Genomic DNA, 14,173 nt, shown 5'->3' on the forward strand with positions numbered 1-14,173 from the left:
AAAAAAATAATAGCAGAAAAAAGTTAGCACTTCAAAAAGAAATATATAAATTTTTAGAGTGAACTATTTAGGAAATTTAAGGTATATAACGTACATATATATTGCGTTTCGTACCAAACTTTATCCATTTTCATCTCCCTAGATAATAAATATTCCATGCGAAATTGTTTGCGAAAATTACATTCATGTAATCGTGTCATCTCGGATCACGAAGCGATAGAATGATGTTTGCCTTTATACCTGCGCGCACCCCTAGGGATAACCCCTTTTTGCTTCATTCTAGAGTCCCCTTTCTGCTACTAAATCAGTATCAGAAGTGACAGCTTCACGGTTTCGATACTTCTCAATTTCTTACACACATTCAACACGCGTCATTTAATTACAATAATTAGCAAAATTTCAGTAATATTAATAAAATCCACATTTCTACATTGATTCTCACGGAGAAGAATGATTTTGCTATAAATTTTAATATAATATAATTAACCGACAGATTATTATTAAATTAATAGATACACATATAGTGAATGAAAAAAATATTCGGACAAGGAATTTTTTTTATAAAAAAAACCTTATTTGTAGAAAATAAACTTTAATTAGCAATTTTGTACAATTAATATATTCTATTTTAACCTAAATAAACAAGTTTCACATGTATTCCTAATTTTAGAAGTTAAATTTCTCTGTGTGAATACTTTTTGAGCGTTCAAACAATACAATTTTCAATTTTCACTTATTTTTGATATAATATATTTTCTATAATTAATACATATTTTTTTGATATATTTTTAGAAACATACAGTTTATTTTATTCTTTTTGAATAAATTGTTAATTGCTCAACAAGAAATTAATTAGACGTTAAATTGGTATCGAAACCATCGTATCGATATTGATTCAACATCAATTCGACTCATTTCTCGCTGGATATCATTACTTTTTAAAAATGTTTTTTTAAATATTTTCTTTGTACAAATTTTTCTTGCACTCACTGTATATTGACATTTAGAATAATTTTTAAATTTCTCTCTCTCTCTCTCTCTCTCTCTCTCTCCCTCTCCTATAACTTTATAAATGATATAACTTTATATAATATGATAAAATTATAATACACATAATTCACTCAAGTTATCACTTTTTTGTTTAATTTTTTGTAGCTCTATTAAATACTTCGAAAATCATTCATTGATTGATTTTCTTCTTTCTTTGTTCGAAAAATTCGAAAAATTTATTTATAATACCTTTTTAGACTTTTAATTGAATATGTTAATGTCGAATTATGCTAATACTAACGATTACATGTTGCGGTCCACGATACTGGCAATAAAAAGGATAATAATTCATTCTCTTGGCGAACATCTGTAAAGCCTTCATTCGTGCACTCTGACGAGAAATAAAACATACAGCTATAGCTTTCAGTTGTTATCTTTGTCACATGCTGGCAACGGTAATCGGATACCGAAAATCTCTAAGGGGTTGTTTAGAATCCTCTATATGTATATGTAGCTGTGTAAATACTTGGAGTACAGGACTACGTGCAAATGAATATTTATGACGACGTACTGCGAATTATTCTAATTCCATTCGCGGTGAATGTGCCGGGTATGTATTTCGCCGCATCGTCGTCTTGTGGACATAATGGCTTAAATGACGACTTTCGCTTTGGATCGAACTTGCAAATATGCCGGATCACGCAACAATCGTGAGCGACGTTTCCCGAGCGATTTGCGTGTCGCATTTATCTTCACGCATGTTTTAAAGATCGAGCAAAGTTATTCCTATCCGCGGGCAAATCGCGCGAGTCGAGACTGCACGTAAATCGATCGTACGTATACTATATAGACGAGGAAGTTTAATGGAGTATCGGTCATTTCGTCCATTCGGTGTCGAGTATCTCTCTGGTATTTTTTCCTAAACATGATTACATGTCATAATGTCTGATTTACGTATGCAAAATACCACTGTAAAATCACATATTCATATTTAGTTACATGGTCGTACATAAAATGTTACTGAAGCGTATGGAGATTTCAGTAGCACAGCGAAAATATAATAGAATTCAATAACAATCATTAAAAAAAAAAAAAATCCACAAGAGCAAATATAGATAATTGTTTCCTGTAGAATATGAATAGAATGTCGTTTATCAAATTGCTCTATCACGTCAAAATTTTGAGAAATTTGCGATTAAAGTAGCAAAAAAGGATTTTTTTAATATGAACGTGTATACAAATCGAACTCTAATATTAACCCTTACAATGCAAGGTACAATTTGGTGCCTGATCCGTCCAAACATAGAATGCGTCACTAGAATCCGTTCATTTTTTCACCTATTCAGAATAATTCAAAAAATTTCTAAAAATTCACCGACATACTTTCAACTTTGTAGAATAAATATTAACACTTCAAATCGCTTACTAGTAACCCGATTTCGTGATAAGGGTTAAAGAATAGAAATAGAAAGAAATAATAATAGAAATGTATTAACAGTTTTTCAATATATTAATATCTTTATAATTTGATGCCTGATTGTAGCATCAAATTATTAAAATTGTTTGTTAATTTAGTTCGCGTAATTCAAGATTGAATTATTTTAAGCAATGAAGATCCAGCTTCGACCGTAATAGGCATTTTAAATTTCTCGTATAGAAAGAAATAAATTGGCAATGAGAGTCAAACGCGATAATTGGAGTGCAACACATTTTTTAATGTATTTTACTTTAATTCATTTTCGAATCCAAACATTTCGGCTTCATTCCGAGCCGTCATCAGTGGTTAAAGTTGATTGATAAATTACATAATGCGTGTAATTATTTTCTCAACTCCGAATCAGAATGTTATATTTACGTCTCTTACAATGATTGCAAGATCAAGTGATTTTTTGAATCCTGCAACGAGACGGTACCCATCGATATCATTATTCTATCATAATTATGAAGATTTAGAATAATTTGAATGAAAAGTCTCACGACTAGCTACAACCTATCGTCAATGCGCACCGCGCGAAGATGCAATTTTGGTGAATTCGCGATGGATCGTGAAACGCATCGTCATTCTTCTCGCACATGGAGAGTGCACAATGTCGTTAAAAGTTAGAATGTGCCCGTTACACAGCCCAGCCTGACTCTTTCCTTTCTCTCTCTCTCTCTCTCTCTCTCTCTCTCTCTCTCTCTCTCTCTCTCTCTCTTTCTCTCTTTCACTTGCGAATTGCGCGCGCGAGTGCAGCCGTGTAACGAGCTGTAATCTCAAGCGGTAATTTACGAAATGACAGTCCATAAATATTTCGTCCGTAAATTATGATTATGGGTTTGATCGACTCGCGTCCTCCCTCTCCTCCAGCCGGAGTCTTCTTTTTCCGCTTTCATACGGTCATCGTATGCCGTAACTGTAACCACGGCCGCTGCGTCGCTCGACTTTTCGCGTATCACTAAAAGAGAACGGACACCATTTGACGGAAATCGGAACGCGAGACGCGGATACGTGCGTTTAAATCCGCCGTGAATGAGCGAACTGGAACGAGGTCCGCGCGATATAGAGAAAAACGACGAGAAGACGCTTCATGCTCGTCGCGAGATATCGCGCGTAATCGGACGTGAAGATTTGCCTCGAGATTTTCTATTAGCCTTCGTAATTATTCTTTGTAATTATTCTTTGCGCGTAATCGGAAGACTCCTCGGTAACAAACTTTATACCGCGCACGCGAGAATCACTAACGGATTCACGGGGGATGGATATAAAAATTCCTCTTAGACCTCTTTTTTAAAAATATTTGTAACAAAATATATATTATATATATTTTTAATGTTTCTGAAATGCTTAATTGCAATTTTGATATTCTAAAAATACTTTTTAATTTAAGAAACTCCTAGATATAAAAAACCTATTCTATTATGTTACAAGTGAATAAAGAAAAGCCTATAAGAGCCGACACAGGCTTTTCGCGCGTAAAAAGTATGATATTTATTATAATATGGTCAAAGGCTATAGTTATAAACAATAAGAGTCGTAACAAGAAGCATATAAGTCTAGTGCTGGATGTCTTTGCCTAACTTTCCTCTACGTAGCGACGCAATGTATGACTTCGGTTTTACTTTATGTAAGTTTTATATTATTATTGTATAATGTAATATTTCTGATAATCATTGGGCTATTCATTACATAGCTAATTTGGGATTTGGATAAAGAAGAAAGAACTAATTTGTCGGGAATCATCAACCTTGCGTTATTTATGTAATTTCGATTTATATTTTATATTAATAAGAACCCGAATTGAAGAGTTGAAACGTATATTTTAATTGTTTTGTTACATTCACACGAAAAATAAAGAATTTCTGTGTATCCGAATAACTGATGTAGGCTCTGATGGACTTTTTTACATTTTACTGATAGATTCTTTCGAGCCTCATTATATACATTCGTTAATTTTCCTTTATTTCAAAAATAATATATTTATAACGTTTTCGATCATTTATCTGGTCATCTTCAGTATAAATTACTTGCCATCAATAATTTGACGTTCGCCATAATCAGTTACAATACAATTTCGCCGCAATACATACTATAATTCTCACAAGTCGTCAATGCTTCTTTTAATCATCCTATGATTATAAAATCGTTCTCACCGTAATCTTCGTCGTTCCTTATATTTTAATTTCCTCATTGTACCGTAAAGAACGACGAAGATTACGGAGAAAACGATTTTATAATCATAGGACGATTAAAGAAGCATTGACGATTTGTGAGAATTATAGTAGGTATTGCGGTGAAATTTTGTATTATAACTGATTACGACGAATGTCAAGTTATTGAAAGCAAATAATTTTATGAGTATTGAAGATGACCAGATAAATGCTCGAAAACGTTATAAATATATTATTTTTGAAATAAAGAAAAATTAGACAAAGACATTCAGCACTAGGCTTATATGTTCCTTGTTACGACTCTTAATGTTTATTAATATAAAAATCTAGACGTTCCGACCATATTATTTTTGATCATCTTCAGTAATTGAAATTATACGCTATTAAAATGAGTCGCTTGGTAAATTTTCAATAATAAAAATGTGTCCAAATTAAAAATCTTGATCTATTATATTAGTCTTCTTTTGTGTTAATATAATTTTAAATATAATTTTATCCTGAATTAACACATTTAAATAAAATCTTTCAATACAATAATTTAAGTAACAATTTAATATATTCTATCCTTTCATATTTGACCTTAAAAGAAATTTCTCCTACGGCAAGCTAATGGCTGGCCCTTTGACAAATTTCTAGATTCGCTAATTTCGAGAACAAGATTCGATTACAAGAGAAAATGAATCTTTACCGTTTCTTGGAGAGGAGTGTGTAGGACTCCTTGGTCGCGGCGCAGATTCTCATCCGCATTTTACGCACGGCCCTTTTTCGCACTCCGCCCTCGAGAACTGGCATCCAGACGACGAGTTCTACTCCTCCTTCACCACCACTACCACCACCACCACCACCAACAACACTACTTTTTCCTCCACCTTCTCGGCGACGGACGATCGCCGCGATGACACCTTGCCGATCACTTTGCACCACGGGCGTGTTCTCCGCCCTTCGAAGACGACGCGGCGGACCTCGCATTCGATTCACGTCACGATCGGCATGGTGCGATTAATCCTCCTCCGTCTCCTTCTCTCTCTCTCTCTCTCTCTCTCTTTCTCTCTCACTGAATGCGATCTCAAAGAGAGAAAGCGAGGGTGAATGCGCACAATAATTATTTCGTCCGCCCGGCCGATTTTTCCGCAGTCGCGACGCGCGGGTGAATTATAATTTACAATCGGTGAGCTCCTCCCCGTTGCTGTCCTCCCTTATCTCGAGGTCGCCCTCCACCGCTCGATGATTCTCGCGATGATTCTCTCTCTCTCTCTCTCTCTCTCTCTCTCTCTCTCTCTCTCTCTTCTTTTACTCAACGAATCTCCGGTTCGCCTCTAGTCTATTCGATAACTATTATAGAGATAAGAGCGTTCTCTGCGCGCATGCATGGCCTGCGGGTCCGAAAGTGTTCAATTGATCGATAGCCTCTCGCTGGATTTGCCTACTTTTGGTGCACGTAGATCGATAAGAAGCACGTGGGATCGTTATCGTTAGAAAATAAGACGGATCCCGTGCAAGATCTGATTGCCCCGATAATTCGCTTCGGTTCAATAACTCCGGTTATTTGCTACTTGCTATTTGAATTCACAGCGAATTGTGAGGATATTGATTTTTATTATTAATTGTAAAACCTCATAATCCGATATTTCGCTCCGGTAATTCGCTTCGGTTCAATAACTCTGATTATTTGCTACTTGCCATTTGAATTTACGGCAAATTTGCGAAGATATTGACTTTTATTATTAATTGTAAAACTTCATAATCCGTCGTCGATAAATTTTTTTAATTTGAAATTAGAAATGAAAAGAAACCTCAGTTTTGTTGAATGAAAAAATTTTGCAAATTGATCTTATTAATATAAGATTATTTTAAAGAAATAGAAAAGATATTTTTCAAAAATTTCAAGTGACTTCAAATTAATTGAAGTTTTCAACTGTTCAAGTTTTCTGACTTTTTTCTAGTTTTACACTTTTTCATGCTTTATATAACGCAATAATAATTGTAGAACTTCATCGATTTATTTTAATGTGTCTCTTATTCTTTTGTTTCTTTGGAACAGAACTTTCTAATTCTCGATCTATAAGTAGCAGGGACAAGTAAGTAACGTTTTCAAGTTACATAGCAATTACAACATAGTAACAAAACAATCGTATATCAAGTAGAAGAAAAGTATCTATATCAATAGTGGTTCATTGGGGTTTGAATAAAGATTTGAATTTTCGTTCTCTACGATTTGCCCAAATAAAGCGATACTTTCTTATTTAGGCAAACAAACGAAATTCAATAGTTTCTCTATCACTCGTTTTAAATGACACCTACATTTATGTGACAGCTGCGAGAACTCTAAATTCACTTAAAAAATAGTCACCTTTCTTTGAAATAATCTTGTAATTAAACAACGAATCTTGAAACGCGTGGACTTCGGGCATTCAACTCGACGAGTGCTGAATACCGAAGATAACCCGGTGGCAAAAACATCAGATGAAAATCGTAAAGAAATGTAAATAAGCTCAGTTTTCAAACGAACGGATAAAAGCGGATTGAATTTACTTGCGGAGACCGGAGTTACTGACGCGAGCGAGTTAAAGAGAAGCGAGTAATCCAAGCGAGAAGACAGCGCGCTATTATCTGTCGTTCTTTGTATCACTCGAATTTTTCCAGGAAGCGAAAGAGACCCTTGCTCGAACGTAGACCTTCAGTCTCGAAATCGATTCGCGATCGCGACCGAATGCTAGTAGTCAAACGTTATCAGTCGGAACGCGACGACGAGTGGCTGATTAGCCGATTCAATTAACCGTCTACGCGACAATATCGCAGATTGATGGAGACAGAAGGCTACAAATCGAAGAGGAATTGGAAGCAAGTAACTAACGTCGCTGTTATCGGCACACACTGTTATCAGTTTCGCCCACTGTCTTTGTTCGCTCGCAGAGCCACGATACGTAGCGAGAGATCCGATTCGAAATCGACGTTTGTGACGAAACACTCGACAATCTATCTACATCTACACTCGACGTCTACACAATTACGCTTACATTTATTCGGCACGATCCAAATACGAAGCACTGGAACACACAATCGTGTATGTTGGCAGAAAAACTGTTCGTACACAGTCTTCTATCCGCGATGTCATCACCGTCCGATTGAAAATGCAAAAGCGCCAACAACCGAAGTCTACACTAGGTATACCGACTCCGCTCGTCAACGTGCTCGTGGAAAGAGAGAGACCGGTTCGCGCACGTCGCGATCTTATTTTCCGGGGAGCTGCTCGTAACCACGCAACATTGTCTCGCGCATAACTATCAATTTGGTACGCGTCGCTGCGAGAGACATCGAGAGTACGCTGGGGATACGACGGGCGATACGATCGCGGCTGCGAGCGAGATCGGCAAGATGCGCGGCGGCGAAAAGCACGTGCACACGATCGGCCCGTTGAAGCGAGTGTGAGAGCACGAGGAGGCATGCGTGACGCGTGTACCCCTCCGTGCGTCGTAAGACCCCGGCGGTGACCGCCGGAGGGGGTAAACGAGAAGCGGCCGGCGATTCGCGTCGCTGGAGGGGCGGAGAGAGGGGAGGTCGAGGGGAGGTCGAGAGGAGGGGGGGGGAGAGGGTCGGTCCCCGCAAGGGCGGGGAGGAGGAGGAGGAGGAGGAGGACAGTAACGTACCCCTCACCCCCTCGTCGTCCTCGCATAACGAGTCTCGCCTACTTCCTTCCTTCTCTGTCTCTCGATTTACTGTGTAATCGAGTGTATATGTGCGCGCCTTCTAGCTTTTTCTTCTTCACGACGTTTCTCTTCGCCTTCGAACGACGGGTACACCTTTATAGCGCACCCACGCTTCTTCTATAGCGATATTACTTCTTCTAGCGAGACTACGTGAATGCTTCGCGGACGCTATGACGCGTCGTGCACGCTGAACGTTTCGTTGGCTGTATATGTTGCGGATTTGCGTAAAAGTCTGATAAACTTGCAAATCTTCTGATTTTAATAAGACCTTGCATTATACTATTTGTAACGTATGACGATTTGTATTTATTACGGTGATTTTACCACGATTTTTAAATAATTTTGATACATACGGAATAACTCCTTGTATGTGTGTGTGTGTGTGTGTGTGTGTGTGTGTGTGTGTGTGTGTGTGTGTGTGTGTTCAAGGCAATTCTACAATTGTGTAATCGTAGTTGTAAGTGGTAGTCGTAAAAGTTCACCAATCACAGTCGAATACGAAAAGAATTCGACTGTGCGTTGTTAAATCTATATCAAATTTAATTTGATGTAAGTCGCTCAATCATATCGTTGTTTTATATTAAATAGTTGTATTTGACACTATATAATGTCAAATTGACACGATATATTGTCAAATTTAATTATCGTTTCAGTAAAAAATAACGATATATTTAATAAGAGCAGTGACGACTCGCACATTAGATTAAAGATCTCTTTCATCAACCTTAAGTTAACCGACGGTTACATGGGGCTCATTTAAACCCAGTTTCACAACTCATTATTATTCATTATTACTGAAAATAAGTTAAACCTCGGTTAAAAATTAACCATGAGTTGTGAAACTAAATCTAATGCCCGTTTCCACCAACGTAGATTAATTTTAATCTCGGTTCAACTTACTCTTTGTCTTTTCTTCGAAAGATTAGAAAAAGACGAAGAGTAAGTTGAACCGAGAAATTGATCTACGGAAATGGGCATAAATGATTCTCACCGTCGGTTAACTTAACCGAGATTGGTGAAAGAGACTTAATCTATATTTGACACTATAGATTAAAAGTGTGATTGGTCAATTCTTACAACTACAACCATTTACACTTACGCAATTGCAAAATAAACTTTAGCGTTATTTGTACCATTCTATCTTTGTTCATTCATTAGATGTAAAACAAAGATAGAATGATAACAGCGCCTCTCTGAAAACACACACACACACACACACACAGCCTATCTAACAGATTTTATCTCCATGATTTTATTTTCTACAAAAGTAGCACGATCTTAGTAGCTCATGTATGCGTCTGTGTGTGTGTGTGAAAAGACGTGCTTTACGAAAAATATATTTGACGCGAGACTCTATCCGTTTCTTGAATTTCTCATGAATTGAACACAGGATACTTTCCAGCAAGAGACATAGGTAACAGTGTAACACAGTGAATGATTTGATCTGTTCTTTTCGCCTAAACTTCTTGCATGATTTGTCTTTTCTCTTTTTCTCTCTAATGTAGAGAAGAAACGTGAACAGTGCAAGAACTTTAGCTAAAAAGAACAGACCTATTACATCCTTGTTGTTCGTCTGTTGTATTACAAAGATAAAATGATCAACTAGCTCGTGTCGCTTGCTGGAAAGCACCGATAAATTCACACTTACGTCGATTAAATCCTATAGTTAAACGTAGCCTTTTCGAAGGGAACGCGAAGCAAGAGGTACTTTTTCTTCAATCTTGTGCGATCTTTTTCTCCATGACATTTTTTTAACAGATTGATCGATTGACGACTAGCCCAATACATTCGTATTTACGAAAGCGATCGCGGAGGACATGATGTTGCGATATGGCAACAGAATGCTGATATGCATCGTACGACCATCTATCGTGAATTCAACTTAGAATGAGTCAATCATAGGTTGAATCGACAGGGTCCATTGGCCTCCTGGTCAGTTCAAGTCTCGGCCTATTGCGAACGACAATGTCCATTGACAAAAAAAACCTCGATGTCGTACCGGTCGATTACGTGACGTCGCGTCGTATTTGATTGTCGCCGCCTGAGAGCATAAGATTGAATCCATTAATCTACTTATAAACAGACGCTGCTTTTTTTATTAAAGCGACTGTGCGACGCGGATTAGCAATCGATGCTAATAAGTGTACAAATAGAAAGGATGTAAGTCAGTTAATATTGAAATAATCTCTATACGAATAACGATATTAATAAGTTTACTAAGAAAAATATTCTAGTCAAATTTACTTTTCGTGTGCAATCTCCGAAATTAATCATTAAATATATTTTCCTCGAAACTATACAACGTGCAGATTGATTTTACCAAAATGCATACAGGAACCTTTTAAGATTTTTTAAATCTTCCGTATCTTGATCGATACGGAATTTAAGGATGACAGTCTTTTGCAACAATAATTCAGCTTTTTCTTAACAAATTAAAATTGAAATAGAAATTGAATTTGTTGGTAGGAATATAAAATAATTAAAGTAGAGGAATAGATGTCGCGTCGCTTGCTGGAAAGCACCAATAAATTCACATTTACGTCGATTAAATCCTATAGTTGAACGTAGCCTTTTCGGCGAAGGGAACGCGAAGAAAGGGGTGCTTTTTCTTCAATCTTGTGCGATCTTTTTTTCCATGACATTTTTTTAACAGACACAGATTGATCGATTGACGACTAGCCCAATACATTTCTATTTACGAAAGCGATCGCGAAGGACATGATGTTGCGATATGGCAACAGAATGCTGATATGCGTCGTACGACCATCTATAGAACGTAGAAAGGATACTAATGTACAATTATGTTATTCAGTTCAGAGGCCGATAACCTGAGATACGTTTCGAAAACCCATCCATAAATCGAAAATACCGAAGGGACGTAAATATAATATAACTATCGTGCGCATTTTAAGACAGTCTACTGTAGATGTACAAGATTTTAATGTGCTTATTCTATTTGTTGCATTGTTGTCCACGGTTATGGTGGACGAAGCAATCACGCATCTCATTGGCCGAGATTCAAAAGGTCGAGTATTTTTTTTTCTTTTTTTTCTTTCATACATTTTACAGATTGTTAAAATATTTCTCGAATAATAACCCACTATCGCAAGATGCGCAGGCCGCAAAGATGAAAATAGATAAATAGATAAATATTAGATGTAACGTTTATTAAATTTTCTAATCTTCTCGAAAAATCATGATTTTCAAATGGTACATGATTAATCTAAGATATTTATAAGAAAATGTTTTTTTGAAAAACTTAAACGTTCTATATCTTGGAAACTATGTTCCTTAAATTTAAGGCTTTTAATTATTATTAAAGCTCCATTAAGACTTCTTCAAGACTTCAAATGATCCAAGGAATCACCTAAAGTTACGATTTAAAATACATCTTGTATAATCCAGATGCATATATAACATGTATGCAAATGTAGGTGTTAATATTTAAAAAGTTAAAAGGTATAATTCGTATTTATATAAATATTTTCCTGTTGAATAAAACAAAATATTATAAATAAATATTATCGATTAAATCATATATCAGTAGCTTCGAGAGACATTGCATAATTTTAATTATAAATAATTGATCTTTTTTTTTATTTATTTTGAATATTAAAAGCATTGCTGTTCGAGGCTTTTAATACTGAAAATAAATAATTCTCAGTATTAAATTGAATTTCATATAAAGCAGTATAAAATACAACGTGAGTAACGAGTCTAACTGTAGACGATGCGCAATTGCCAGTCAGTGAAAGTAGAGAAATTCGGAAAGAATGGAAAATGAACGTTATGTCGTATACGACGGGAGCAATGGCGATGATTTATCGGTGATAGATTTCGCCGGTGATCCCAAACGAGTGCCATAATGCGGAGGGTATCGCATACCTGGTGATACTCGAGCATATGTGCCGCTCATAAAGCATGCCGGCAACAATGCAACCTCTTCGATCTGATTGCTATTGTTCCAGAGTGCAGGAGAGCGAATGGAATGTCAACGACTATGAAACACTACGGGATAGGGCGATAGATATTTAGGAATGTATAATCGCTTATACGTACATCGCCTTTATTCGAATGAACTGGGGGTCCACTTTATTACTCATTAGACGCAATAGTTTGTCATAAGAGGGAATGTAGCGAATGGAAATCTGTTCAAACGAATATAGAACAATTTCTTAACGATACAAAACCAACAATACGAAATCGTGTTGAAATATAAATACCTAACTAATAATGATTACCAAATCATGAGGAAACGATTATTAACTATTAATTCGTATTATTCCAATGTTATGTTAATTTCTTTTATTTCTGAACCGTTACTACCGTTATTCGCCATCATTTTTATACTTTGCAATCTTATATAATTATTTCGAAATAAACTACCTGTTATATTTTTTCATCCGAATATTCTAGATCGCTGCGCTTCGCCTTATTTATTAATTAGCAATTTTATCACGATCAGAATCGACAATTCCGTAGCAAGCGGTGCGTTATTCCGCTCGGTGGCCGCATCTCGCGCTTCGGAACAAACAGTGCACCCGTTAAAGCAGCTGCTGCACGTTGCACCGTCTAGAGTACCTCTAGATATCCTCAAGTAAGAGATTGGCCATAGTTTTAGACAACTTCTAATTGGTCCGCCATATTTTTCAAGACGTTTAAAACAGAATGAGATAGAGGAGAGAGACGTAGATATCTCGTTCTACCTTATGCATAATCTACCTCATTCTATCTCAAACAAGTCCTGAAAAATATGGCAGATGCTAAACGTACCATGTCTAACCTCTTACTTGAGGAGCTACCTAGCACCGTCTACCTACACGCGGCAAGAGTTCGATCATCTATCTATCTACCTACTTACCTATCTATTTATTTACCTATTTACCTACCTGCCTACCTACCTACTCACCTACTCACGTAAATCCATTTGCACGGTCTGTCCCGTTTCCATGGTGTTTTGCGCCCCGCTGCTCCGAGGCATGTTTCTCGCGCACCGAACATTAAGGCTCCAGTTTTGCAAAATTATACAAACTGTTATACGTACACGGTGAGCTAGATTCTCGATTCGTTACAGGTACGCGAGAAAGAAAACCGATTATGTTTCACCGTCGTCACAAATCAACTGAGAATGATTTTCGAATCGAGTTCGAGAAAATTAAATCGCCTCGAATTCCCGCTGATAACGAAAGATATGAATCGATATTCCATCGACAGAGTCCGATGAGGAATAAAGATAGATTTTCTACGGTGAGAGAAACGCAACCGGCGAAACAGATCGTGTCGGATATTAATCAGTACGAAGAACAGATTTTAATTGAGCAAACGTTCTAGAAAACAAAAAAAATTGACTGGGCACAATCCCGAGAACGTAGTACGTAAGATGTTAAAACTATACGCCAAGATTTGGATACGTAATATTGTTGAACTGAAGAGTACGCATCCGAAGACAAGAGCCGAGCACAATTACAGCTGAGTACGCTTATTATCACCGTGATAAAGATGTAGACGATAAGCGGTGCGAACAAGGAGGTCGTTAATGTAATAATATTCTTTTCCTTAGTATATGTAGCATTAATAATAACTGCTGCAAAACGTTGTGTAAAAAGTCATCGACTCTATTATTAAAGGAAAGGAAAAAAGAACGGAAATACAATAGCGGTAGTTGCATAACTTATTATATCGCAAGCATATATTGCGACAATGACTATAGTAGACATGTGGGCGACGTTATTTTTATATTCCAGCTTGCAAAATTGTCACGTTAAGATAGCAGTGAAACTCAGAAACATATTCACTAACTAAACGAAAGAATAGCAAAAAATATAATA

The 14,173-nt window shown here is 36.6% G+C and overlaps 1 protein-coding gene across 7 annotated transcripts in view; it reads right to left on the bottom strand.

Annotated features, from left to right (window-relative positions):
• Positions 1-14,173, bottom strand: part of LOC108754226 (rap1 GTPase-activating protein 1-like) — a 117,668-nt gene that overhangs the window by 73,648 nt on the left and 29,847 nt on the right. Inside the window, exon 1 of one of the 7 annotated variants that reach the window (XM_018496385.1) lies at positions 5,327-5,715. The exons of the other annotated variants lie outside the window; for them this stretch is intronic. Within the exon in view, the coding sequence (XP_018351887.1) occupies positions 5,327-5,607 (281 nt within the window). The 5' untranslated portion in view covers positions 5,608-5,715. Of the gene's footprint in view, positions 1-5,326; positions 5,716-14,173 lie in introns of those variants that run through there. 7 annotated transcript variants of the gene reach the window in all.

Source organism: Trachymyrmex septentrionalis, unplaced genomic scaffold (assembly GCF_001594115.1).
Source record: "Trachymyrmex septentrionalis isolate Tsep2-gDNA-1 unplaced genomic scaffold, Tsep1.0 scaffold78, whole genome shotgun sequence".
NCBI classification, from domain to species: Eukaryota; Metazoa; Arthropoda; class Insecta; order Hymenoptera; family Formicidae; genus Trachymyrmex; species Trachymyrmex septentrionalis.